The sequence below is a fragment of the Cynocephalus volans genome, chromosome 6 (assembly GCF_027409185.1).
Source record: "Cynocephalus volans isolate mCynVol1 chromosome 6, mCynVol1.pri, whole genome shotgun sequence".
Taxonomy (NCBI): domain Eukaryota; kingdom Metazoa; phylum Chordata; class Mammalia; order Dermoptera; family Cynocephalidae; genus Cynocephalus; species Cynocephalus volans.
This window is the reverse complement of record NC_084465.1, coordinates 31,794,772-31,822,361: the sequence shown is the minus strand read 5'-3', so window position 1 is coordinate 31,822,361 and position 27,590 is coordinate 31,794,772. Positions and strand designations below refer to the sequence as shown.

General features: G+C 36.0%; 1 protein-coding gene across 1 annotated transcript; it reads left to right on the top strand.

Moving 5' to 3' along the window:
- The first annotated feature begins 3,885 nt into the window (after nt 1-3,885).
- Nucleotides 3,886-27,590, top strand: LOC134380889 (hyaluronidase-4). The gene is made up of 4 exons (XM_063101023.1): nt 3,886-4,839; nt 13,320-13,409; nt 14,967-15,360; nt 27,406-27,590. Exons 1-4 carry the CDS (start codon nt 3,886-3,888, stop codon nt 27,588-27,590), a joined length of 1,623 nt encoding a protein of 540 aa, XP_062957093.1.

Below are 27,590 nucleotides of genomic sequence, written 5' to 3'. Positions count from 1 at the left end.
ACAACTACAGTTGCACTGAGTTTTCTGTTTGTTTCATTGATTTCAGAATCCCTCCAATAAATGTGTCACACGTTAGAATCATTGTTACTCGAGATAGTTATCATACTGATAAATGCTATGCTATTGTAGCAATATCAAGGTAAGCTTAGTCACATGATTTATTTCAGCCTTGCTTTTAAATTAGAATTCAGTTTGATGATGTAAGAAAGATCTCTTGTTGAACTGAAGTGCTTAGATTCTTAATTAGTGTTTACTTAGAGTCATGAAGAAAGAGTTAAAATAGGTGTTATATGGAGAAAGTTAAAACTTTTTTTAAAATAACAAACTACAGAACAATTCATGTACAGAGATTCAGGTTTATATTCTTTATATATTTTTTGAGAATTATAATATGTAACACGTTTCCTCAGCAACAAATTTCTATGTGAATCTGATTCTTTGGAATGCTTTGACAAATTCATTAATTAAAGTTACACAGTCATCTGTAATTACTTGTTTGTTGAAACCTTACTCTCCTTAGTTTTGAATTTTTCTGTATATAACACAGTGGAAGATGCATGATTTTCTTACAAAAACAATGTTCAGTTGTCTTTCTCACAGAATAAACCCTCTTTCCCTAAGCACCAAGCACAGGTCTAATATTCGTAATTGATCCAAATTAATGAAACTCATGTTCTGTCCTATCATCAATTTGGAACCCCCCCCCAAAAAAACAAATTCCATTTTCTAGGAGACATATTTATTTAACACAATATATTGGGCGGTTCAAAAGTGGCTGTTATCTTAGGCTGGAATTACTTCTGTCTTTGCCATAGGCATTTCAGAACAACCCACTGCATCCTTAGTTCAACCCAGAATCCATGATTGGAGCATTTCTGAATTTCCTTATTATATTAGGAAATTTTCTCAAGATTATATTTGGAAATTAAAATCTATTTTAAAATATTTTCAAGTTATAAAGTTTGTGTAATTAAACCACACAATTAGCAGTCTTGGAAAAGTAAACTTACTTTTAAAGAATTAAAAATTATTTCGGTAAAAAAGTATTTGCTTCACATTTATGGTTAGTATGAGTTGTTATAGTTAATGCAGAAACTCAACTTTCTATACTAACCCACATGCAACACAGTTCTCATATCCTGTGAATAAGCAACCAAAGTAGGGAACAAGCTCTCTAACCGTCTTTTGAAAAATACATGCAAATTAAAAATTAGTTAACTACTACAGTTGGTGTTTTAACAAGCGTATTTTTTGATAGAAACAAAGCATAATTCACTTGGTTCCATGATAACATAAACAAATACTTAATAAAATGTGGTTGATGATCAGGGTGATTGGCACATTCATTTGCAACATCAAGAGTTTCACCATCTATCTGGAGGGTGTACCTGAGTGGAAGCTTAGAGCCTTAAATGGACATATGGAATACCTATGCAGCTAATCATACAAGATCTAAACCTAAAAAGTGAAGAAAAATACATGCAAACACAATTTCACCAGCTCTTATTTTCTCTATGTGCCCAAATCTTCTCAGATTGTGTACTTTTGATGGGTTTGACAGCTTATAGTCAAGTTTACTGAAGGTTGGCAGGACTATTTCAAGTAGGAAACATTAGTTGCAGTGCCAAAGGGCATCGTAAACCCAGACATGACTCAGATACCGGGTGGTCAGAACATAGTGGTAAAATGTCCATAGAGCAATCTAATTCAGAGGGATTGCCATCTGGGTTAGAAAACCTGTGTGAAAACTTCAACAAGGGAAAGGGCAACAGGCTTGCAGAGAGGCATAGGGGCAGGATTGGTGGGCAAGATTCTGTCGTATATTCATAGATTAGAAAATTAAAATTTAAGTTCCAGTTCATAAGCATAATTTTCAAAAGGCTTCAGTTGACACAGAATAGTCGTAAGTACTATGGTATTATGTTTGGATATATAAAATGCTATCATTTTTAACACTGTATATCCCTTTCTTAGAAAGATGGCAACATTTTATACACATTACTTTTTAAAAAATTGAAGAATATGTACGGACACTTGTAAACAAATATATACTTTAAAGAATATTTTAATATCTGGTGAATGTCCATATCAATATGTAGAGGCAACCTTATTCTTTATTATAGGTGCATAGCATACCATTATGTAGAAAGTCATGCTTCGTTTAACCTTTCCCTTAATGACGGACATTTGTTTCCAACCTTGGTAATTACAAGCAATGAAGCAATAAGTAATATAGAAGCAGAATTTCTAGGTGAAAGATTTTGTGCATTTGAAATTCAGATAGAAATTTCCAGTCTTCTGTTTCCAGTACAAATATATCCCTCTTCAATGCAAACAGGTTGGAGTAAATCCCTGCGCATTTCCACTTGGCCAAATTTCTGAAATATGTATGCCTGTACAGAGAGATGGGTGCCATTTGCAAAGCTGGGTGAACCCTAGTTTCCAAGCCATTCCTGTCAGGACTGAGGCAGAAATTGATTTTAAACCATGTTTCCCTGAGACAGGACAATGTGATTTTGCCACCTTTGACTTCTCAAATGCTTGACCTTCCATTTGGTTCCAGCAGCTGGAGAACCTGGATCAAATTCTCCTGTTCAAATACTGTTCCAGGCCTCAAGCCTGAGGTTGAGCCTCAGCTCCCCATCCCTAGTTACCGTCTGGTTACCCCGACTAGTCTCTGAGCTCTTCCAGTCAATGGCTTGGGTCATATTTGTGGGAGACGGTGTCTTGAGTTATCTTAACTTTGGACATTGAAAGGACGTAAGTAACAGTTCTCAGACCACTAGACTGCTTTTTAGTTCAAAAACTTTAATTAGAAAACTGAAGATGTAAATCACCTTAATGTTATTTTAAGGAGCTTAGTTAAAAACAGGTTGACAGAGGGAATATTTTATTCAAAATGTGGCCCCAAGACTTTGTGTGCTTTCCCAAGAAAGCTGTTGATCTAGGCTGCAAGAAATTTCAAGTCCTGAAAGAGAAATAATACTTTTTGACAAAGTCTATTTATATACTTTTATACAAGGATGATCATATTTTCATAAGATTTTAAGACATAAGATTGCATGTCTTAAAAATGCACAATAGTCTTGCTTCATTAAAAATATGGCATTTTACATTGAATAATAGTGAATTTTCCATTAGCACAAGTGATGCTGAAATAGTCATTTTCATATATTTACAAAACTTAAGCTTAATTTTGAGGAGAAGGAAACAATTTTGTTCTATCGAGATAGCATAGTTCTGACATTTTCTCAGATAAAAGGACATCAGTATTATTTGATAATAACATCAAATAGAATTGTAATAAAATTCAGTAACTAATGATTAACTATGGGCTTTAAAGACAATATTATAAAGTAAATTATATTATAAACCAATGGAAATCGAGTCTTAAAGAAAATCTTATGAAGAAATCTTAATCAAGAAACCTCTACCATTAAAATATTTTGGGTTTTTTTTGCTGGAATGCTTAGAGCCAGTTTGCAGAACACTGATATTTCAAAAGAGGAGAAATTCATCCGAGGAAAAAAATAAATGCTTATTACTGGCTGTAATAAGCTTTTATCAGAAAGCAGGTTAATAATCAGTGCTGCAGAATTGAGGATACAACTTTGAACTTGGTGGCTCTGCTCTGTCTTCCATTCTGTTAAATATTTATCAGTATATTTTTATTATTGGCAATAAAATATCACTTTGGTCAGTACTTTCCTTGAGGGCTTGGAAATAAAACATTGCTTTTATTAAATATAAATATAAAATAGTAATAATACCCATTCAATACTTGAGTCTTTTCCCTCAGAATTATCACTAACAGGAAATTAAATCTCTCCACAGGTCATCCAGCGTGCGTTAAAGCAGAACATAGCATAAAATTTTTACCTTATCATGAAACAATTATCTGAAGGACAAATAAGTTTTTGTGTTATTCACCCAATACATCTCTCATCATGGCTACACATATTTTTTATTTTGAAGTCTATCTCTTCTCTAAAACCTGCCAGACTTCCAGTTTATCAAAGGAAACCTTTTATAGCCGCGTGGAATGCTCCCACAGATCAGTGTTTGATAAAATATAATTTAAGACTAAATTTGAAAATGTTTCAGGTGATTGGAAGCCCATTGGCCAAGGCCAGGGGACAAAATGTCACCATATTTTATGTCAACAGATTGGGATACTATCCCTGGTATACATCACAGGGATTCCCCATTAATGGGGGTCTCCCCCAGAACACAAGTTTGCAAGGACATCTGGAAAAAGCTGACCAAGATATTACTTATTACATCCCTGCTGAAGATTTCAGTGGACTTGCTGTTATAGACTGGGAATATTGGCGACCACAGTGGGCACGGAACTGGAACACAAAAGATGTCTATCGACAGAAGTCAAGAAAGCTAATTTCTGATATGAAAAAGAATGTATCAGCTACTGACCTTGAATATTTAGCCAAATCAACTTTTGAAGAAAGCGCAAAAGCTTTCATGAAGGAAACCATTAAATTGGGAATTAAGAGCCGACCCAATGGACTTTGGGGTTATTATTTATATCCTGATTGCCACAATTATAATGTCTATGCCCCAAACTATACTGGGTCATGCCCAGAAGAGGAGGTTCTGAGAAACAATGAGCTCTCTTGGCTCTGGAACAGTAGTGCTGCTTTATATCCTTCTATTGGTGTCAGGAAATCCCTTGCAGATAGTGAAAACATTTTGCGCTTCTCTCAATTTCGGGTGCATGAATCCATGAGGATCTCCGTCATGACATCCCACGATTACGCTCTGCCCATATTTGTCTACACAAGGCTAGGGTACAGAGACGAACCTTTATTTTTTCTTTCTCAGGTAAGGATCTCCTTGCCCTATGGTGGGGGATTTTCTCCCTATTACTAAAAGACACATTTCTTTGTTAATTATGCTCTTGGAAAAATTAATTCCACTTAGTGGTCTCTTAGGAGCATAAACCTTCCTTGACTAGTCATCCACTTAGACACTTCATTTATGCCAACTGAATTTTGATTATCTTATGTATTATTACTGTTTTAAGGAACAAGTAAGACTGGAAAGGGTTAAAGTGACATAGCAGACCTACTTCATTTCCCGGTCCCAGCTTTGATTGTTTTCCCTTATGATGGGCCATTTTGGAAGGCTATTGAAATCCTTGGTGGTGAACAGCTCAGAAAATCGAAGAGGATGTTCTAAAATTCAGCAGTCTGCTCATACCTGTGGAAATATAATTGAGGACATTCCTGCGTCTGGTCTCACCATCGCAAATATCAAGAGAAAACAAAAGTGTTTCTTTTTAATGTGTAATGCCAACTTTGATAAAATGTAGAAGAAGGAACAATAATGTAAATATATTGAACTATACACTTAAAAAATGACTAAGGTAGTATATTTTATGTTACCTGTTTTTCACCACAATTAAACAATTTTTTAAAAATTTAGAAAGGCATGAAGTAGTTGCAAATCTGCTACCAGTGGATGAGTCTATAGATGTAGCTGTCCAGTCATCCTTGTCTCTATTACCATATCTAATAGAAAGTTGTTAAGAGGAGTGTGAGTTTCCAAATTCAATAGTTAAATCATTAGTAGATGGTTTTGTTACCCTAAGTTAAAACTTACAAATAAAAGTTCTATTCTGTCTGTTTATTCGCACTCAAGTCTTGCATGCTGCCAAAGACCGTATACAAACCTTGAGGATATCTTTTAAAATAGTTTTTTTTAAAAAAAAATCTTTCAGCCAGATTTTCACTCCTTTCTTTTCCCTTCCCTAGTCTAGCCATTTAAATAGAAACATCTAAAGAAAGAAGTGATACTCTAATCTTTGGATTTGGATAATTATGTGTAAACTCTCTACATTGAGAAGAGTTGAGACTTCTTTGGGCCTTCACATTTTCGATGCAATGGTGTTTAAGAAATTACTGGATATCGGGGGTTAATATCTTTTGATAGAGGCATTTCTTCTTTCTCGACCATTACAAATTTAAATTCACCAGCACATGTTAAAATACAAAGATGTTCTGAGTGTTAGGCATCCTAAGGAGGAGGCTTAGGAAACACCCAGGTGAGGGCTCTCCCCTGACCAGTAGGCATGTGCGGAGCGTGTATACAGTGGAGCGTGTCCATCAGAGGGAGAAGTGGCTGCATGTATGTAGTGGGGTGAGTGCTATGGCCCTGACACCATTCACAGATGAGGAAGAGACAAAAATCTTTACTGTGAACTGATATTCGTACTACCCAGAAAAATCAGCAATAAATAATTGAATAAAGAATGATAGAAGATCAATACTGTCTGGAAGGGTTAATGAAGTTATGTAACTCTTCATAAAATAAGCTTGACTCTGGAATTGAAAGTTAAATACTACCTTCTATAAATATCTTGTTTTCTATATTTGGCTCAGACAAGTTCCTTTCTTTAGTGATAATAAATTTACTTTTGGAAGAAATAATAAACTCTAAGAGACAAAATGTTCATTTCAAAAGATTAGTTAAGAAGGCTGGAACATTCTGCACATTCAGTAAACCTGGGGTAAGCTTCCTTCTTCAGTAACTACAGCCTTGCTCTGATCTTAATGATTTCTTTCCGTCTCCTAACTTTAGGTTTGGATTGTTCTTGTTTTTCTAGTTCTTTAAGGTGAAGTGTTAGTTTGTTCACTTGCCATCTTTCTATTCTTCTGAAGTGAGCGTTTAATGCAATAAATTTTCCCCTCAATACTGCTTTTGCAGTATCCCACAGGTTTTGGTATGATGTATCATTGTTTTCATTAGTTTCAATAAATTTTTTGATTTCCTGCTTGATTTCTTCTTGGACCCATATGTCATTAAGTAGAATGCTGTTTAATTTCCATGTGTTTGTATAGTTTCCAGAGGTTCGTTTGTTATTAATTTCTAGTTTTAATCCATTGTGGTCTGAGAAGATACATGGGATAATTGCAATTTTTTTGAATTTATTGAGACTTGATTTGTGACTTTATATGTGATCTATCCTGGAGAATGATCCATGTGCTGATGAGAAAAATGAATATTCTGAGGTTGTTGGGTGGAATGTTCTGTAGATATCTGCCAATTCCAATTGGTCTAGAGTCTTGTTTAGATTTTGTGTTTCTCTACTGATTCTTTGCCTAGATGATCTGTCTAATATTGACAGTGGGGTGTTCAGGTCCCCTGCTATTATGGTATTAGTGTCTATTTCCTTCTTTAGGTCTAATAGAGTTTGTTTTATAAATCTGGCTGCTCCAACATTGGGTGCATACATATTTATGATTGTTATGTCTTCTTGATGGATCAGTCCTTTTATCATTAAGTAGTGTCCCTCATTGTCTCTTTTTATGGTTTTTAGTTTAAAGTCTATTTTGTCAGATATAAGAATAGCTACTCCAGCTCGTTTTTCTTTTCTGTTTGCATGGTAAATCTTTATCCATCCTTTCTGAATGAAATTGAAAACCAAAAAACAATTCAAAAGATCAACGAATCAAAAAGTTGGTTTTTTGAAAAGATAAATAAAATTGACAAACCATTAGCATGGCTAACAAAAAAAAGAAGAGAGAAGACTCAAATAACAAAAATTAGAAATGAAAAAGGCGATATTACAACTGATTCATCTGAAATACAAGGAATCATTCGAGACTACTATAAACAACTATACGCCAACAAATTTGAAAATCTGGAGGAAATGGATAAATTTCTGGACACACACAAGCTCCCAAAACTGAACCGTGAAGACGTAGAAAATTTGAACAGACCAATAACAATAATGGAGATTGAAGCTGTTATCAGAAGGCTCCCAACAAAGAAAAGCCCAGGACCAGATGGAACCACAGCAGAATTTTACCAAACCTTCAAACAGGAATTGACACCGATTCTTTACAAACTATTCCAAAAGATTGAAACAGATGCAAATCTCCCAAACTCATTCTATGAAGCAAACATCATCCTGATACCAAAACCAGGTAAAGATATAACCAAAAAAGAAAACTACAGGCCAATATCCTTGATGAATATAGATGCAAAAATCCTCACTAAATTACTAGCAAACAGAATACAGCAACACATACGTAAAATTATTCATCACAATCAAGTGGGATTCATCCCAGGGATGCATGGTTGGTTCAACATACGCAAATCAATAAATGTGATACACCATATTAATAAACTCAAACACAAGGACCATATGATCATCTCTATAGATGCTGAAAAAGCATTTGATAAAGTTCAGCACTCATTCATGACAAAGACCCTCTATAAGTTAGGTATAGAGGGAAAGTATCTCAACATAATTAAAGCCATATATGCCAAACCCACAGCCAATATCACCCTGAATGGGGAAAAGCTGAAAGCTTTTCCTTTAAGAACAGGCACTAGACAAGGATGCCCACTCTCACCACTCCTATTCAACATAGTGTTGGAAATACTAGCCAGAGCAATCAGAGAAGAGAAGGAAATAAAGGCATTCAGATTGGAAAAGATGAAGTCAAACTGTCCCTGTTTGCAGATGACATGATCCTATATATCGAACAGCCTAAAACCTCTACAGAAAAACTGCTGGAATTGATAAATGATTTCAGCACAGTAGCAGGATACAAAATCAACACACAAAAATCAGTAGCATTTCTTTTCTCCAATAGTGAACATGCAGAAAGAGAAATCAAGAAAGCCTGCCCATTTACAATAGCCACCAAATAAATAAAATACTTAGGAATTGAGTTAACCAAGGAGGTGAAAAATCTCTATAATGAGAACTACAAACCACTGCTGAGAGAAATTAGAGAGGATACAAGAAGATGGAAAGATATCCCATGCTCTTGGATTGGAAGAATCAACATAGTGAAAATGTCCATACTACCCAAAGTGATATACAAATTCAATGCAATCCCCATCAAAATTCCAAAGACATTTTTCTCAGAAATGGAAAAAACTATCCAGACATTTATATGGAACAATAAAAGACCACGCATAGCCAAAGCAATGCTGAGCAAAAAAAATAAAGCTGGAGGCATAACACTACCTGATTTTAAGCTATACTACAAAGCTATAATAACCAAAACAGTATGGTACTGGCATAAAAACAGACACACTGACCAATGGAATAGAATAGAGAATCCAGAAATCAACCCACACACTTACTGTCAGCTGATCTTTGACAAAGGCACCAAGCCTATTCAGTGGGGAAGGGACTGCCTCTTCAGCAAATGGTGCTGGGACAACTGGATATCCATATGCAGGAGAATGAAACTAGATCCATACCTCTCGCCGTATACTAAAATCAACTCAAAATGGATTAAGGATTTAAATATACACCCTGAAACAATAAAACTTCTTAAAGAAAACATAGGAGAAACACTTCAGGAAATAGGACTGGGCACAGACTTCATGAATACGACCCCAAAAGCACGGGCAACCAAAGGAAAAATAAACAAATGGGATTATATCAAACTAAAAAGCTTCTGCACAGCAAAAGAAACAATTAAAAGAGTTAAAAGACAACCAACAGAGTGGGAGAAAATATTTGCAAAATATACATCTGACAAAGGATTAATATCCAGAATATATAAGGAACTCAAACAACTGTACAAGAAGAAAACAAGCAACCCAATTAAAAAATGGGCAAAAGAGTTAAGTAGGCATTTCTCTAAGGAAGATATACAAATGGCCAACAGACATATGAAAAAATGCTCAACATCACTCAGCATCCGGGAAATGCAAATCAAAACCACATTGAGATACCATCTAACCCCAGTTAGGATGGCTAAAATCCAAAAGACTATGAACTATAAATGCTGGCGAGGCTGCGGAGAAAAAGGATCTCTCATACATTGTTGGTGGGACTGCAAAATGGTGCAGCCTCTATGGAAAATGGTATGGAGGTTCCTCAAACAATTGTAGATAGATCTACCATACGACCCAGCTATCCCACTGTTGGGAATATACCCAGAGGAATGGAAATCATCAAGTCGAAGGTATACCTGTTTCCCAATGTTTATCGCAACACTCTTTACAATAGCCAAGAGTTGGAACCAGCCCAAATGCCCATCATCGGATGAGTGGATACGGAAAATGTGGTACATCTACACAATGGAATACTACTCAGCTATAAAAACGAATGAAATACTGCCATTTGCAACAACATGGATGGACCTTGAGAGAATTATATTAAGTGAAACAAGTCAGGCACAGAAAGAGAAATACCACATGTTCTCATTTATAGGTGGGAGCTAAAAATTAATATATAAATTCACACACACACACAGACACACACACACACACACACACACAAACCGGGGGGGGGGGGGAAGAAGATATAACAACCACAATTATTTGAAGTTGATACGACAAGCAAACAGAAAGGACATTGTTGGGGGGGAAGGGGGGAGGGAGAAGGGCGGGAGGTTTTGATGATGGGGAGCAATAATCAGCCACAATGTATATGGACAAAATAAAATTTAAAAAAAGAAAAGTAACTACAGCCTTGGAAATGCTTCTGTTCCCTCTCAGGAAAGAAGGAACAACAGTTTGGGTCTCACCTCATTCTGCACCTTTTTTTTTTCTCTGAATGGCAAGCTATTTCCACGTGTTTACACCAGCAGTATATACACCATTGTACCCTACCTGCCATACAAATCTACACCCCAATTTTTCTTCTTGTTCATGAATTTATTTATTTGTTTGTTTGTTTATTTATTTATCTATATCATTACACGATGGATTCATTTTTTGTGGACCTTTACTAATTTCTTGTTATCCCCTGCTCCCGCTTCCAAATTTTTTAAAACCCGATATTCATTTGTACCAAACTCTAAAAGACTATGAAAAGTTTCCATTTCTGACCTTCCCAAAGACACACACACATACAGTAATATTAGAAAAAGGATATATCAGTAAGTAGCAAATCTACTTCAGTGCCTGAGTGTCTTAGTGTACAAAATAGGACAGTATTACCTGCTCTACTTACCTAATAGAAATATTACGAAAATGCAATGATAGAACACATATGAAAACTAGATGCACTACGGACATGTTAGTGGTATGGGGATCACGTTTTAACAAGCATCAAAGCCTTGAACTTTAACATGGGATGTCCACAAATGTAATCAATGCAGCAGCTAAAGCTCGGAGAAATATGGAGTCAGTAACTGCTCATTTCACACAGATTGCCTACACCACCTACATGTAAACACAACCTAGATATAACCTGATGCTATGCTTTAAAAAAAAAAAAGGCATTTCCTTGGCTGCAGATTTAAAGATGTTCATCCCTGTAATTAATTAATGTTCCCTCTGGTAACACACAAAGGGAGCTCATTAGTAAAGCTCCAGCTCCCCACAGTGGGTACCTTACTTACATGCACTCTGGAAAGCATCAGGGACTGAAACCCAAGCGTGGAGGATGAGTCCTCTGGGTGTCCCTACCTTCTACTTCTGAATCCTTGATATGGCTCACAATCTCAAATGGTCCCAATCCATTCCCAGAGGCATCTTATCTGTGTCTTCCCTCACTGGTTGATGCCATTCCTTTTCTAATCCCCCAAGCATAGTTGCTCTGTGATTCTTTTAGCACCCTGCTCTCTGCTAGGTAACAGTGAACTAATTTGGTGAGAAATTTGCATTAATATAGGCTACTGCCTCCTCATTTCCAGTCAACATGAAGATTTCGCTTTTAATCAGTCTCAGTAAACTCTCTCTGATAATGACACTAAAGGACATATTGGGAAGAAATTAACATCAGCATCAGAAGGTTGTTGCAGCTTTCATTGCAACCATCTGTAGCTTCCACACTTACTGAATATGGACCAATAACCTGAAGATGAAAAATGTAAACGCTATGTTCCCTTCCTCCTGTGATGACAATGCCCTAACTCAAAGGAAGTTTGCTGGGGATTTCTGCCCCTCTAGTCATACCATGTGAATATCACATCACAGCATTCAGAAAAGTTTCAAAGTGATTAAAGAGAGTAGTTCTGCTCCCTTATGTCTTTGCCAAAAGAGACAATAGATATGGACCCAGCAGAGTCTGCCATCTGGTTCTTGCATAGATGGCTCCTTCTCTGTCCCTATTCATCATACCACTGATAATTTTCAAAAGCCGTTCATTTACAGTATCTCATATGAGCCTCACAAAACTTCTTCTCCTTCTTGTCATGTTAGTTCTGACCTGTTCAGAACATACTATGGTCATGGGGAACAGAAATGGATGTGAACTTGAAAGGGAAATTAATTTAAACCCAAATCTCTTCCTTTCTTGAAAATTACCAAAAAATTATTCAGAAAGAAAAAGCAAACAAAGCAAACTTTTAAAACTGAAATTGCAAAACCTTTTAATTTGAGTAGTGGATTATAAAAGTGTCAGATAAAGAGAGTTATCTCTCATATATTAACATTAATATAAACTGCAAAGGGTAAAATACATTTTAAAGTTCTTTCATTTTCTACCAAATCACCCAATTACATTTTCTAGCATATAACTGGTAGAAATTCGTCTTTGGAGTGAAAAGAGAATTTACAGTGTCCTAAAGAGTAGAGAAATATAATATAAATTAATAAACTAGGAAACCAACTATACATATTCAGCTCTTAATTTCCCCCTGAAATGACCTAGGTTCATATTAATCTTTAAACACCAAAACAATAATCCTTTTAGATTACAAAACCAAAATTGCTTCTGTGGAAATCTTGTTTTCATCTATCTTAGCCATATTGGGAAAAATCACAGTGGCAGGATAAGTTTTAAAAAGAAAAAGGCCATTAAGTGAGATACTTTGAAATAAAACACAGGTAATTTCAGGGACCTAATATAAAGGCTGAACCATATCAGAGCCTGCAAGCCCTTAGCTTTGTTCCTTCGCCTAGTCTTGGAATCAAAATGGCACAAACCCATGAGAGTCACTGCAGTGGCAAAGTTCCTCAGGGGTATGTTTCTGAATGGAACAGGAACCTAAGAGGATTGCCTTTGGAGAAGGAAAACTTTTGGGTTCTGTTCTGGTTTATCTACACATGACCTGGTTTGTGGGTATATGTTCCTAGTCAACTTTAATCAAAATACTTTTGATGATTATTTACATGCTGGTTGTCTTCAAAATAATATACTGCATGGCAAAATATAAGCTTTTCATTAAAAATATTTGTGTCTTTGCATATGACTATAGAGTGTGAGTTAAGCATCGGTTCATTGAACATTTGTGTTACTCTAAGAAATTGGAGAATTGTCTTTACAGAGTGTATGAGCTCAGTCCCAGCCCTATTATACTGAGGTCAGCCTCTAATCCTAGTCCCCAGTGGTTTTTTCTTTACATTCATATTAATAATAAACTCTACTCTCTTTAATCTAGCAAGATCTAATTAGTACCATTGGAGAAAGTGCTGCCTTGGGAGCCGCAGGCATTGTGATTTGGGGAGACATGAATTTAACTTCATCTGAGGTAAGTCAATGCCTTGATGGTATATTTAATGTTTTTTTTAAAGTATTTGCTTTGTTTCCCTATAGAGCTCACTCTAATGAAAGCTCTCATGACCCCCACAATAAACCAGATTTAGAATAAAAGTCCAAATAGCTGTGTGGTACATAGAAAAGACTCAATAAATATTGTCAGTTTTATGTAATGATAGTAATCATAACATGACATTTGTTAAATATTTACTGTGTGCTAAGAGATTTTTTGTTTTGGGTTTGCTCACTTACTGGCCATGTGAGGTAGTGACTGTCATCTTCATTTACAGATGAGGAAAAAAAAAGAAGAAACCTAACTAGGGTACCAGGTAGTTAGGCCAGTTAGTGGTGGAGCTGGCATTAGCCATGGACAGTTTGATGCTGGAGCCCTTGCATTTAGCCACTACCTAAAATGTGTTCTATCCCATTTTAAGAAGTAGAAGCAGCTGGTAAATTTTTAATCTCCATTTTAAAGCTATTTTTCCTCTATGGGGAAATCAGCTGAAAATTAATAGCATTTAAAATAAGATTTATATAGCTCTTCAAATTTCTCCCAGCTGAGATATTAGATACTCCAAGAATTCTTCCTAGTTTTCACTAATCCACGTGAATCATGATCCCTTCTCTATTTCCAGATGTCATTTGTTTATAGCTCTGTTGTATAATATTATAACCTTTCTATCCTCAGCACTTTTTGTTAAATTAAATTTTTGCAAGTCCATAATCATCTGATATTATTCTTAGAATTTCACAGACTCCATTTGTTGCCACCGAGATGATTGTTTATGAAACTATTTATGACTATCTCCACGTATGAGAATTTGGTAGAAATTGAGAGAATCATTTCTTGACATTCCAGGTGTGACCTTTCCACTCCAGCCCCCATGTGGCTCATGAGAAGAGGTTCATCGGGAAGTTGGGTGCTAAACCCAGGTGGCTTCTCTTTAGAACACATTATAGAAACAACACATACGAATTACCTAGTCAGCCTTACAGGCCATCCTGTGTTTGAATTGTATATAGAAGAGTAGGACCCAGGACAGTTGATGTTTGAGCATAATTAACAGGAAAATCCAGAAGGCTACAGGTTGACGTTCATAATAAATTCATGCAATATGATGATTCAGGTTCTGAACAATCATGAAAGGCACCAAATACCTGAAAGTGGCCTGAGGACAGCAGCTTCAGCACGACTTCTAATTTGGGCTTGTTACTCTCCTTTTCACACTTGTTAACTTGGAGCTAGAAGGAGAAAAAAAAGGCAGCGCGAATTGGAGGAAGACAAGGTTTCATATGTTGACTCTGGGGTCCATTTGCAAGTTCAGTCAGTTAGCCTGACTCTAACATACTCTCCATCTCCTGTTCCTTAGACCTTTCCCCTTTCTGATATGCGACCCCCGTGTTATTGTGCACAGGATTCTAAGTGTTCAATACCTGCAACCAAGCTATAACTTTCAATCTAGACCAAAGAGCTGCCTGTAGGCCTAGAAGCTCTAACCTTATCAGTACCTGGGAAAACACTAACACATATTTGTTTCTACATTTCTAGGTCAACTGTACAAAGGTGAAGCAGTTCGTGAGTTCTGATTTAGGGAGCTACATAGTCAACGTGAGCAGAGCCGCTGAGGTGTGCAGCTTTCACCTCTGCAGGAATAACGGGAGGTGCATAAGGAAGATGTGGACAGCTCCTGATTACCTTCATTTGAACCCTGCAAGTTACCACATAGAGGCCTCTGAGGATGGGGAATTTATTGTGAAAGGAAAAGCATCTGATACTGACCTGTCAGTGATGGCGGAGAAATTTTCCTGTCATTGTTATCAAGGATACGAAGGGGCTGATTGCCGAGAAATGAGGTCGGCTGATGCGGGCTCTGCGGTTTCCCCTTCTGGCCCACTAATGACACTATGTCTGCTGGTTTTAGCAGGTTATTGGAAGATCAGTTGTAAGATAAATGAAGGAATTGCATGGCCTCTAAAGAAGGCACTTAGGGAAGAGATGAAACTTAACAATTTCTCTTATAAATTCCATTGAGAGGTGTTAGAAGTTGGCATTATATATGTCACTTAACATGAATAGAAACATACTACTTTATTAGCTTCCAATTTGGCTGAGAAACCAGATCTCGGAGTAAAATCAATGCACTTTTCTTCCTTGCTGGAATGTTTAGTGTTTATTTAAACTAAAGCTACTATGTTTTAGTCTTTATATGAATGTACATACAAGAAAGTGCCCATATAAATATTAAATTATTGATTTCAAAAACTGTTTTCTCCAGCAAGCCATTTCTTTAAGGACAGATTAGAGTGTAATCATTTGATTTAACAGAAGGGGTCACCTCAAAGCATGACCTGGTCAACTGGTACACAAAAGAGGACCAAATGCCAAGTTTCTGTTCCAGCCTCAGGTTCACACTAGGTCTCTGCTTCTCACCTGGATTCATGAAGCACAGAACCATTCCTGATGTAGCTTCTCAGGAGGCAACATTGACTGAGGCAAAGGAGCTATTTCCAACTCATATTTCCTACAAGAAATATTAGAAATTTTTGCCTCTTCCCCATATGAGAATTGAGTAGTATATTGACAGTCACTTGGAATCTAATGTGAGTTATAGTTTCACCAGCAATCTTGGTGTATTACCCTGGGCAAGTTATTTATATTCCCTATTTTGTCATCTGAAATTTGGTAATATAATTCCTACCTCAGTGAATTATTCTGAGGAGCGAGTGGAATAACACATCTCTGACATACATTTTTTGGGGGGGTATGAATATTCATGAGATACAAAGCTGATTGTCACCCCTCGTGCCCATGATGTGAAGGCCAGATTCATACTGGCAGCGTGCCCATTAGTACAAATTGCATTTGTACCCTTTGTCCCCGACGCAATTATCCTCAACCTCCCTCTCCCTCCCCCTTTCTCCTCATTCCACTTTGTAGCCCAAAGAATTTTCCCTCCCTCTGCAAGTGCAAAACATCACTGTGGTCTTTCTTTCCTTCCTTCTTCTCTCTTAGCTCCCACTTGTCAGTGAGTACATGTGGTATTTATCCATCTGTGCTTTGCTTATTTCACTCAACCTGTTTCTCCAGGCTCATTTATTGCAAATGGGAATATTTCATTCTTTTTAAAGGCAGAGTAGTGTTCCTTGGTGTATATACACCACATTTTCCTTATCCGGTCATCCATTGATAGACATATATGTTGGTTCCATATCTTGGCTATTGTAAACAGAGCTGCGATGAACATGGGAGTGCAGGTATCCCTTTGACATGATGATTTCCATTCCTCTGACCCAGAAGTGGGATTGCTGTATCGTATGGAAGATCTATCTGTAGTTGTTTGAGAAAACTCCATACTGTTTTCCATAATGGTTGTACTAATTTACAGTCCCACCAACAGTGCAGTAGTGTTCCCTTCTCTCCACACCCTCACCAGCATTTGTTATTCATCGTCTTTTTGATTATAACCAGTCTAACTGGGGTGAGATATTATCTCATTATAGTTTTAATTTGTATTTCCCTGATGACTAATGATGTTGAGCATTTTTCATGTACCTCTTGGCCATTTGTACGTCTTCCTTTGAAAAATGTCTATTCAGCTCCTTTGCCCATTTTTTATTTGGGTTATTTTGTTTTTTACTGTATAATTGCTTGAGTTCCTTGTATATCATGGATATGAATCCCTTGTTGGATGCATAGTTAGTACAAATTTTCTCCCACAGTGTAGGCTGTCATTTCACTCTGTTGATTGTTTCCTTGACTGTGCAGAAGCTTTTTAGTTTGAGATAGTCCCTTTTGTTTATTTTTTCTTTCACTACTTGTGCTTTCGGGCTCATATTCATGAAATCTGTGCCCAGACCTAGTTGCTGAAGTGTTTCACCTATATTTTCCCTTAATCATGTTAACTCAGGTCTTATTCTTAAGTCTTTAATCCATTTTGAGTTGATTTTAGTGTATGGTGAGAGGTGCATATCTAGTTTCATTCTTCTGCATATGGATACCCAGTTTTCCCAGCACCACTTGTTGAAGAGGCAGTCTTTTCCCCAATATAGATTTTTGTTGCCTTTGTCCAATATCAGATGGCTGTAAGCTCTGAATATGTGTTGCTGATCCTCAACCATCTCTTGATCTCCAAAGTAATGGAAAAGCACACGAAAAAGCAGGATTTTGGGCAATTTCCACTGCCTAGTGCTATGTATCTATTTATAATCACTTATGCATTGTGTTTTTCTCTTGAAAGGCATGTTCAATTGATAGGACTTCATTGTCCTGGAGACAATCTCCTTGGGATGTAGGTGTGCTCTTTTCAACTCCGGTCCCTGCTTGTCAGAGGGTACATTGCATTGTTAAGGTCTAATTTCTAAATGTAAAATACAAACAAATCAAGACAAAGAAACTTTTATAATCCCGTGAAGGAGAGGTAGCATTGTATAGATGAACTTTTTTAAAAATCAATTTTTACATCAAAGATGATATAATCACATTATAAAGAATTTGTAAAATAGAAAAACAAAGGAAATCAACAATAATTACTGTAACATATACAGGTAACACTGAGTGTACTTTTTTCTAACGTTTATTCTCAGGACTTTTTTATGTGGTTGTTATAATTCTATGACTATAAACATATTTTTTTCATTCTCTCTTTTTCACTTAGCTATATATTACAAGCAGTTTTCATGTTATTTTGTAATGCTCACAGATGTCATTTAAAAATCATTTTTATGGAACACATAATAGTCTATCAACTGGATGCAGCACAATTTAATTAACAACATTTCTTAAGTTTTAATTTTTAAATGTCCAGCTTTTACTATGTAGTCAACACATCAGAAGACTTTCCAGATCACCTTCCTAATCCATTCATTCACTCATTGATAAATTTGTTTATTAATTATTTATTCAGCATTATTTCTTATCAGCACTTTCTATGCTTTGGAATACATCTTTGAACAGAGCAGACAAAGAGCCCTGCTTCCCTGGAACTTACATTTTAGCGGGGGGAGATAGATATTAAACAGATAGATAAGCAATTTATATCATATATTAGAAAGAGATATGATCTATGGGAAGGAAAATAGAGAACAGTGTGGGCAAGGGCGGTACCTTCCATGTGTTGGGCCTCATCCAGCAGATGCCCTTTGAACAAAAACTTGAAAGAGGAGAAATTTAGCCATGAGGATATTTAGGGGGAAGTGTGTGCCAGGCAGATGAATCAGCTGGTGCAAATTTGGTACTAGTCCTGGTGTATTCAAGAAAGAGCAAAGAGGCCACTGGGACTGTAATATTTCCCTTCACCAGTAACGTATCTTGTTTATTCTTTCTTCTGTAGCATTTATCACCACCTGACATAGTATATATCATTTATTTGTTTATTTTCCGTCTTTCATCACTGGACTGTAAACTAAGAACATGTGACTTCATTTTGTTCACTGCTAGAACTCTCCTTGCTTCAGTGCCTGGCACATAGTAGATGTTCAACAAGTATTGTTAAATGAAGGAGTCAGTGAGTGATTCGGAAACCTCGATCAGTGGAACCTGTAAGTTTGTTATAAAGTTTTTTGTTTTTTACTTTGCACATTAATAGTGAGTTATGTAAAGTCATTCTCAAACATTACCATTCTATTCTTATCCTAGCACATTAGCCTGTGAAATCACTATTCTAACTCCCCTGTGAAGAGTTGAGTCCTGGAGAGAATAAATCACTTGGCAAACTCAAACAGCCAGTTTGTAAAAGAGCTCAACCTGGAATCCCAGTTGCCGAGTTTTCATTCCATCAGAACTTTTTATTTCAATTCTTGTAATTGAATCCAAATACATTCATTCTGCTTCTGACCATGAATTTAATGCATTTTTAATTTTTCTTAATTTGGACAGCTACTACTGGTTATGTCCAGTCACTCTCCAGATCTTCCAGCTATACATTCTCTGTGGTGTTAATTTGGCTAATTGTACTTGGACAGGAAATTCAGCTTCTAACCTGTTTAACGACCTCAGCTTCTTAGGATCATCCTGACTTCCGTTTATGAGAACAGCAGGATACTCAGCCTCTCTCATCTTTGGTGATCTCCTTCATAAAAGGGAGATAATAATGGTACTTTTTGTCCTTTTATACAGATTTAATGATATAAAGTAGGTAACGTACCCAGCTTAAAAACTGGCACATAAGAAACCCCTAGAAAATGTTAGCTATTATTATCAAGTACTTTCAATATTGATCCTCATATAAGCTGTGATAGGTAATAATATCTCTATTTTTAAGTAGAAGGAATTATGTATGACTCAGAGTAGTCTTGCTTTGCCCCCCATGGGTTTGTCACCCCACATCCCCTGGGTGAGGGAGTCACAAAGGATTACTGAAAGCCCATCTCTTCTGAGCAGTGAGCAGCCCCGAAGTGGTTAACTTCCCCAGAACCCTCAAGTGAGAGGCATGCCTTCGTTGGGAAATTAACCCCAATTGGTGTTCTCTTCCTGCATTTATTTTCCAGACCAGGAAGATACAGGAAGAGAATATAGGTGGGGTTATAGTTTAAAAATATAGGCTGGTAACTTTCAGTGAAACAAGTCATATGACATTCTATTAGATAATTAAGTGATCCACCAACAAAAGCTTGATCTAGCAAACATTCCCTTCTTACAGCAATTTCTCAGTATCATTACATAACAATCAGTAACTAGTCTGTCCTTGAGCCAGCAACCTTGCTGTGCCACAAATCTTTATCTTTATTTATAGCCTGAGGAAAATTTCCAGTCCTCTTCAAGGTCAATATTTGAAACTGCAAGGCTTTGGAAAACCAGGCCCTATGAAGTACATTTGCTTTAAGAATCCTCTACACTGTAGTAAAATGACTTACTTAACACCACACACAGAAGGCCTTGAAGCTTTCCTTTTGAACCTTCAACTAGTAACCTTTTCATCAGATCTCAGGAGAAAACACAGAAGACTTATTTTAAGTCTTCTACTTTTTAAATTTTTAAAATTTTTTTTACAATTTTACAGAGATGAATAACCCACAAATATATGATTCTGGTATCAGGCAATGGAAGAAAAACTTTTAGATTAATGTACTAGTGATGCATCCTCCAATCTGACGTTCTAAATACTGAAATATCATTTACCCGTTAAAGAAACCAGGGCCAATTAGGACAATGTCCAATTCCAGGTCTAAGAAAGAAAATGTGCAAGATGATTCTGAAATATCTTGTTAAACCATAAAGCAAGGAGGCTATCAAAAGCACCTCATGAGCCAACTTAAAGAGTCTCCTACTGCCAAAGATAGGAAAATTTGAAAATCACCAAAGAAATAATGGGTTGAAATACATCAAATATTTTTAAATGTGTGAGTTCAAAATGATACTTAAAAAAACAAAACAAAAAACCTTCACTGGCCATTTTTATGAATATTAAGGTGCCAACTCATCACTCTTAAAACTGGTAAATAAAGGGAAGAACCATTTAACCTGCATTTCCTATATGAACTATACCTGATGGTAACCAAATATTTGAGGAGAGTGAGTTTCTTTTCACTCAAGACAATAGATGAAGAAGGAATGATAGAATTAGAAATAGCCATTTTGCAATTCATAATGAATTAACGGATAGAGTCAATACTCCTCAACTGCTGCTTAAATAACAGTAAGGGATTTGACCAGATGTTATATAGCAACTAGTTGTAGCATGAAACACCAGCTAAGAATAATCCTTCCAGAAATCAAACTGAAATCTGATTAGGCCTCTAAACTCTAGCTAGTAATCATAGGAAATGTAAGAAACAAGAAAATGCTGAACATGTCAGGGATGTAATCATCACAATTCAGACCCTAGGTAACTCTATAGAACAAATAATGTGGATTTATCAACAAATAAATAGTAAAAAAAAAAACGGAGAAAGAACCTGTATTTGTAACAACATGGGGCTTGTTCAACACATTCTAGCACATCTGTAAAATGGGATAACATGCAGTTTTAAAAATGAATAAGGAATGACATCTGTATGCTGATGTCAAAAGATGTCTAAAATAAAATTGTCTTGTTTAGACTATTTTGACTGCTATTTAGTTATATTGAAGGAAACTCATAATCTTATATATTAGAAATATATTTCTGGGCACATTTTAGAAAGAGTTCCTGGAGATAGATAAACTCATCCAAAGTTTCTTAAGCATCAACTGGGTATGGACCTCTAAGTGATACAAATAAAAAAAGCCATAAGTGGTTCAAAAAAATAATAATCTCATCAAGGAAAGGAAACCAGGAGAAACCATTGTGAAGCCATGTATAGCAAATGTAAAGTAATGCACAATACTATCAATTTTTTGAGACTTTTCATATTTGAAACCTTGAACAGCAGCTCTGTTAGGGTATTATAACTATAACTTATAATTATAAACTTATGGAATAAAGTTTTGATAATTGGAAAAATAAATTGTGTGACAGTGACATAGTGAATATCAGTATTATGCATTTTGTTTGTACTACAGAATTAAATACATAAAAACACTGCTGATCTCTGTCTTTGAGGCTGATCTTAAGAACTTGGAAAAATTTGAATGCTACTGCAAATTCATATTAGAACTGAAGATTTGATTTTTTCTTTATCTTTAATTTTTGATAGTTTCTAACTATTATGTGTTTTAGGGAACTCAATTTTTGCATTAAATTTGATTGGACACTTCTCTTTTGGTACCTGAATATTGCATATATCCTCAGATTAGTAAAGTAGACAGCCATCATTTCCTTTAATATGCTTTCTGGTGTTTTTCCTCTTTCTTCTCCATTGGCAGCTTTTATTATTCAAAGATTTGGTCTCTGGTGGTCTTCAGTAATTCTCAGAAGCTTTCTTCATTCTTTCTCTTTCTTGTGTATTTTTGCTTCTCTCACTGGATAACTTCTAATGTTCTGTGATCCAGCTCACTGATTCGTTCTTCTGCTTCATTGAGTCTGCTATTGAAGCTCTCTATTGAATTTTTCAGTTATTTATTGTATTCTTCATCTCAAGGATTTCTATTTTTTAATTGTTTCTACATTTTTCTCAAATTTCTTGCTTTGACCATGTATTCTTTCCTAAATTTCATTCATATATTCTTATAGTTCACTAAACATTTAAACAGAATTACCCTGAACTCTTTGTCAGTAATTTCATAGATCTCCCATTTCTTTGGGAACCATTTTTGGAGCTTTATTTTCTTTTAGAGATGTCATGATTTCCTGGTTTTTTGTAATACTTGTGCTCCTACATTGTTGACTGCACATTTGAAGAGACAGCCACCTCTTCCAGCCTATACAGGTGTTTTTGCAGGGAAAAGTCTTCACTATTTAGCCTATAGTTCTGAAAGGGCCAGCTGGTTACAACAACATGTGGGCAGAGATTGTAGTCAGGTCTATAGTTTCATGAGCTTTTCTATGATGTCAGGTAGAGCTAGTGGCTTGGCTTTGATGTCCAGCAAGATCACTGGCTAGGCTCTACTATCATGCAGAGATGCTGGCTGGGTACTATGAAGAACACTAGTCAGGTCCATCTTTGGCCAAGCAATTTGGCTATTTAATATCTACAGTTGGACAGAACTGCAGGTGGGTTCCAGGGTTAGGTAGAATCATTGCTTGGGACAGGGGAGAGCAGAGGATATGCTCTTAGATATTCATAATTAAAGACTGCCTCTCTCTGAGTGGAGCCTTGGGTGAGCTTTTGGCTTCACTGAACTATTATTTGAACTTTTGGGTAGAATAGGTCTTGCTTCTAAGTTTCTCTGAAATGCATGGAAGCAGGCATCTCCTTGCTTAGGCAGTGCCATTGGGGTGAGTCTGACATTGGCCATGAAGACTAGCCATCTAGGAGCTCAAGCCAGGTTGAGCTTCCCATTGTGTTTCTGAAAGTAACCAGCTGAGCTTTGTGGGTGAGCTATGCAATTGGCTGGTATCTGCAGTTGGGAACCATAGCTGACAGGAACACAGAGGTACTGCAAAGATTCTTTGCTGAGCAATATGGACTCCTCCTGCTTTCCTTGTTTCTATCTTAATCTGGGAGGTATAGCTGTGCCATTACCCTCAGATGGTCCATGAGGTGAGAATGAGGCTTCCTAGGAAGCATCTTGGAGTAGTAGAGAAGCTGGATCACTGCTCCAGTTCTATTTTACCTCTGTAGAAGCCATGAGTCCTGAAGAATTCTGTCTTCTTTGTGCTGACTTAGAGGAGTGGGATGGCACAGTTGAAGTGAATTCATTATTACCTTTTAAATTTAGTTTTCAATAAGTTCTGTGGATCACGTGTGTGTCTCAGTCTTGTTTCTAAGTAATGGGGTTTTTACAAAGATGTCCTGGTCTGTGAATAGTTACTAGTTAACCTTTCTCTTGTGGGGAGTGGAGCCTGAGGTTTCCTATTCTGCCATTTTGCTGACATCACTCATGACTCACTTTTAAGGTGTATGACAGTAGAGAGGGTCAGCATTCTAACAAGTGACCCATAATTATTTTTCTTCCTGTTGGGTATTAGAAAGATTATAGAGAACAGAGACATCTTTGATACAAATTATCTCTGTGTTAAACTTGTTTACTAGAGATAATTTAGGACACAATGTCATTTTCAAATCTATGTATTGTCCCAAACTTCACATAGACTTAGAGAAAAAATTCTGTGTCTAGGTTGTGTGAATATCTTTTTGTGTATGTGTGTGCACACGTGCATACAAACACATGCACATGGCATGCCTAAGAGTAAGAGTGGGGACAGGGCAGCCCTGAATTGGGCATTGCTCTGTGCTGGAAAACTCTTCGTTATTAAAAGAGTCTTAAGATTCTTTCAAATGACTTTCTTGCCTTTTCTTGGAAGGCTAATTTAGTCTTCTACCATTGACCACATCATCAATTCTGTGATTCTATTTTAAATGACCTTGAATAAGGTAATGAGAAATTCTCACGACTTAGAATATGTACTTTTCAAAATGATTTCTTATTGCGACATTAATTATTTAAAATATGTGTAGGGGTTAGAAAAACTGAGTAATTGAATCAGGTAAATTACCAAGCATTTACTTTGTCATTTTTTGAAAGAGACAGTTCTGGTCAGAATGATTTATTTATTTAAAATATAAAATTTAATTTAATGGTGTCACATCAGCAGAGGCTTTCTCTTTCTATGCTTTGCTAAATAAAGTTATAAATGTTAACCAAGATTTTCAGTTGATTTATCCATCCAATAAGACATGAATGTATCACTGAACCACACAGAAAAACCAGACTCATTTATTATTAAAAAGATTGCAGTAAGTGGACCAAGAAAACTGACTTTATCGCTTTCCATATTCAAGATCAACGTGTTAGTTTATTTTTGGGCTTCATTTGCAGAATAGAAATGCTAATTTATTCTTTATATGGGTTTTAGTTTCCAAAAAGGTTGTATGTTTGAGTGAAAATAGATTTTATGGAATGCAGGTAAAGTAGTACTGAAAGGGAAATGTATAGCTATACATGTCTATATTTTAAAAATCCCAAATAAATAACCTAACCTTCACCTTAAGACAATAGAAAAAGGAGAGTAAACTAAACTTAAAGCAAACAGAAGGAAACAAGTAATAAAGATTAGAGTGGAAATAAACAAATAGAGAACAGAAAACCAATAGATAAAATCAATGAAACCACAATCTGGTTCTTTGAAAAGATAAGAAAATTAACAAAACTTTAGCAAGATTGATGGGGGAAAACAGATTCAAATTACTAGAATTAGAAATGAAAGTAAGGGACTGGCTGGTTAGCTCAGTTGGTTAGAGTGCGGCCTTATAACAGGGTAGCCAAGGGTTCGGTTCCCTGCACAGGGCAGCTGCCAAAAAAAAAAAAAAAAAAAAGAAGAAAAAGAAAAAGTAGAAATTAAAGTGAAGATATTACTAATGGCCTTAAATATAAAATATTATAAAGAAAAATGATAAACATTTGTATGATGATGTTAGATAATAAAGATGAAATGGACAAATTTGTAGGACAACAGAAACTATTGAAACTGATTTAAAAAGAAATAGCCTCAGTAGACTTATAACAAGTAAAGAGATTAAATTTGTATTAATAGTAATAATAATGATAAAACTAAACCCAAAGAAAGGCCTAGGCCCAGATAGGTTTACTAGTGAATTCTACCAAACATTTAAGGAAGAATTAATATTATTTTTAAAGTAAATCTTCCAAAATACACAAAAGGAAAGACCCCCTACTCAGATTAATCTCTACGACCAGTACTACACTAATACCAAAATCAGAAACTGGCAACACAAAAAAAGTATAGGCCAATATATTTTATGAATATGGATGGAAAATTCCTTAGCAAAATACTAGCAAACCACATCCAGCAACATATAAGGATTATGCAACCTGACCAAGTGGGATTTATCCCAGGAATGCAAAGTTGGTTTATCATCCAAAAATCAATTAATGTAGTTCACAATATCAATAGAATAAAGTTCAAAAACTATATCATCATTTCAATAGATGCAGAAGTAGCATTTTGACAAGTTTGAACACATTTTCCTAAGAAAAACTCAAAAAACTATAAATAGAATAGAATTTTACTCAATTTGATAAAATGTATCCACAAATCCCCACAGCTAACATACTCAGTGATGAAAGACTGGATGCTTTCCCCTTCAGATTAGAAAGAAAACATGTCTGTTTTTGCCACTTCTATTTAACATTACCCTGGACATTCTAGGTAGGACAGAAAGGCAAGAAAACTAAATGAAGTCGTCCAGATTGCAAAGTTATAAATAAACCTGTCTATATTTGCACATGATATAAACTCTCTTTCTCCCTCCAACCCTCGCTCCTGCCATATTCATCATGTGACACACTTCATTGCTGTAGAGTCACCACCAAGCCCCTCATCAGATCTGTTCCCTAGACTTTGGGCTTTCCAGCCTCTGAAACTGTAACCAATAAATATTGTTTCTTCACAAATTATCCAGTTTCAGGTATTTCTGTTACAAACAATGCAAACAGACAAATACAGTGTCCTGGCAACCTGGCAATACTCTAAGTGTGGGAAGAATGCCATTCATCTTGTTTGCCTCAGAACAGTGCTCAAAGAGTTGTACTTAGCCAATGCTCTAATAAATATTTGTTTAATGAAAAAAAGATCACTGAGTTCTTCTATATATTTGATATCCTTCTATATATTTATCCTGCTCTAATAAATATTTGTTTAATGAATAAAAGATCACTGAGTTCTTCTATATATTTGATATCCTATGAAAGAAAGAGCAGCAGGTCAACTCCGTGACAATTACAGATAGAAATATATAGTCATAGAATACTACTTTATGGCAACTTAAATGTGAGAACAACATTAGCCTAACAATACCCATGCTTTATAATCACATTTTTGCATAAAATGACATAATCATTTATGCCATACTTTGGCTAATATGTACCTACCTAAATATGTGGATATATTTTATATTAATTTTATCTTCATCTGTCTCGGTTCTTGATGACAATGCACATGTCTAATCTATGGTCCATATTTGCATAATATCCATTACAATGAAAGCTAGCATTCTCTAAACATTAGTTGAATTCAAATGAAGTGATAAGCCCTGGTGAATTAGTGACCACAAAATATTATTTGCCCTGTGGTGCCAGGTACAGGTATATTATTTACTGCTTAATAAATAGTGACTTCTCAGAAAGTAGTATAGGCTTGGAATGGACTTTTCAAAAGTGTCCACAAGAACTGGTATCAGGAGATATTTGGTGGTAATCTCAAAGTGATGTGAGGAAACAGTTTAGCCATATGCCTTGTGTTTGACTTACATTTTTCAGATCTAGGCGACACCATTTCAAGGTGACTACACTGTCTTAGAAAGAATCTTTGGCATTTAAAAAGTCATTTCTAAAACCTTCATGAGAAGGCTCATTGGAAATCATGTGAACATGCTTAAGTCTCATTTTAAAAAAGGAACAGCCAAAAAGCCATTGACAAAAGCTACCTTTTATACTGAATGACCCACAGTCACCGGGCACTACTCACTGGACCTGTTTATGCTGCTTGTAAAAACCTGCACTGCCATGGAAGTTATAATTCCTAGTTGTCTTCATACCAGGCCTGATAAACTCCATGTGACCTTCATAGAAGATTCTAGAAACCCACAGCCTGTGCAAACTGTCTCCTCAGATGTGAGCAAACGTGTGTATTGA

Coding starts and splice junctions, on each gene's coding strand:
- LOC134380889 (XM_063101023.1), top strand. CDS start 3,886: ATGAAACAATTATCTGAAGGACAAATAAGTTTTTGTGTTATTCACCCA. Junction 4,840..13,319: donor CTTTATTTTTTCTTTCTCAG/GTAAGGATCTCC, acceptor TCTTTAATCTAG/CAAGATCTAATTAGTACCAT. Junction 15,361..27,405: donor AGGTTATTGGAAGATCAGTT/GTAAGATAAATG, acceptor AATGACCCACAG/TCACCGGGCACTACTCACTG.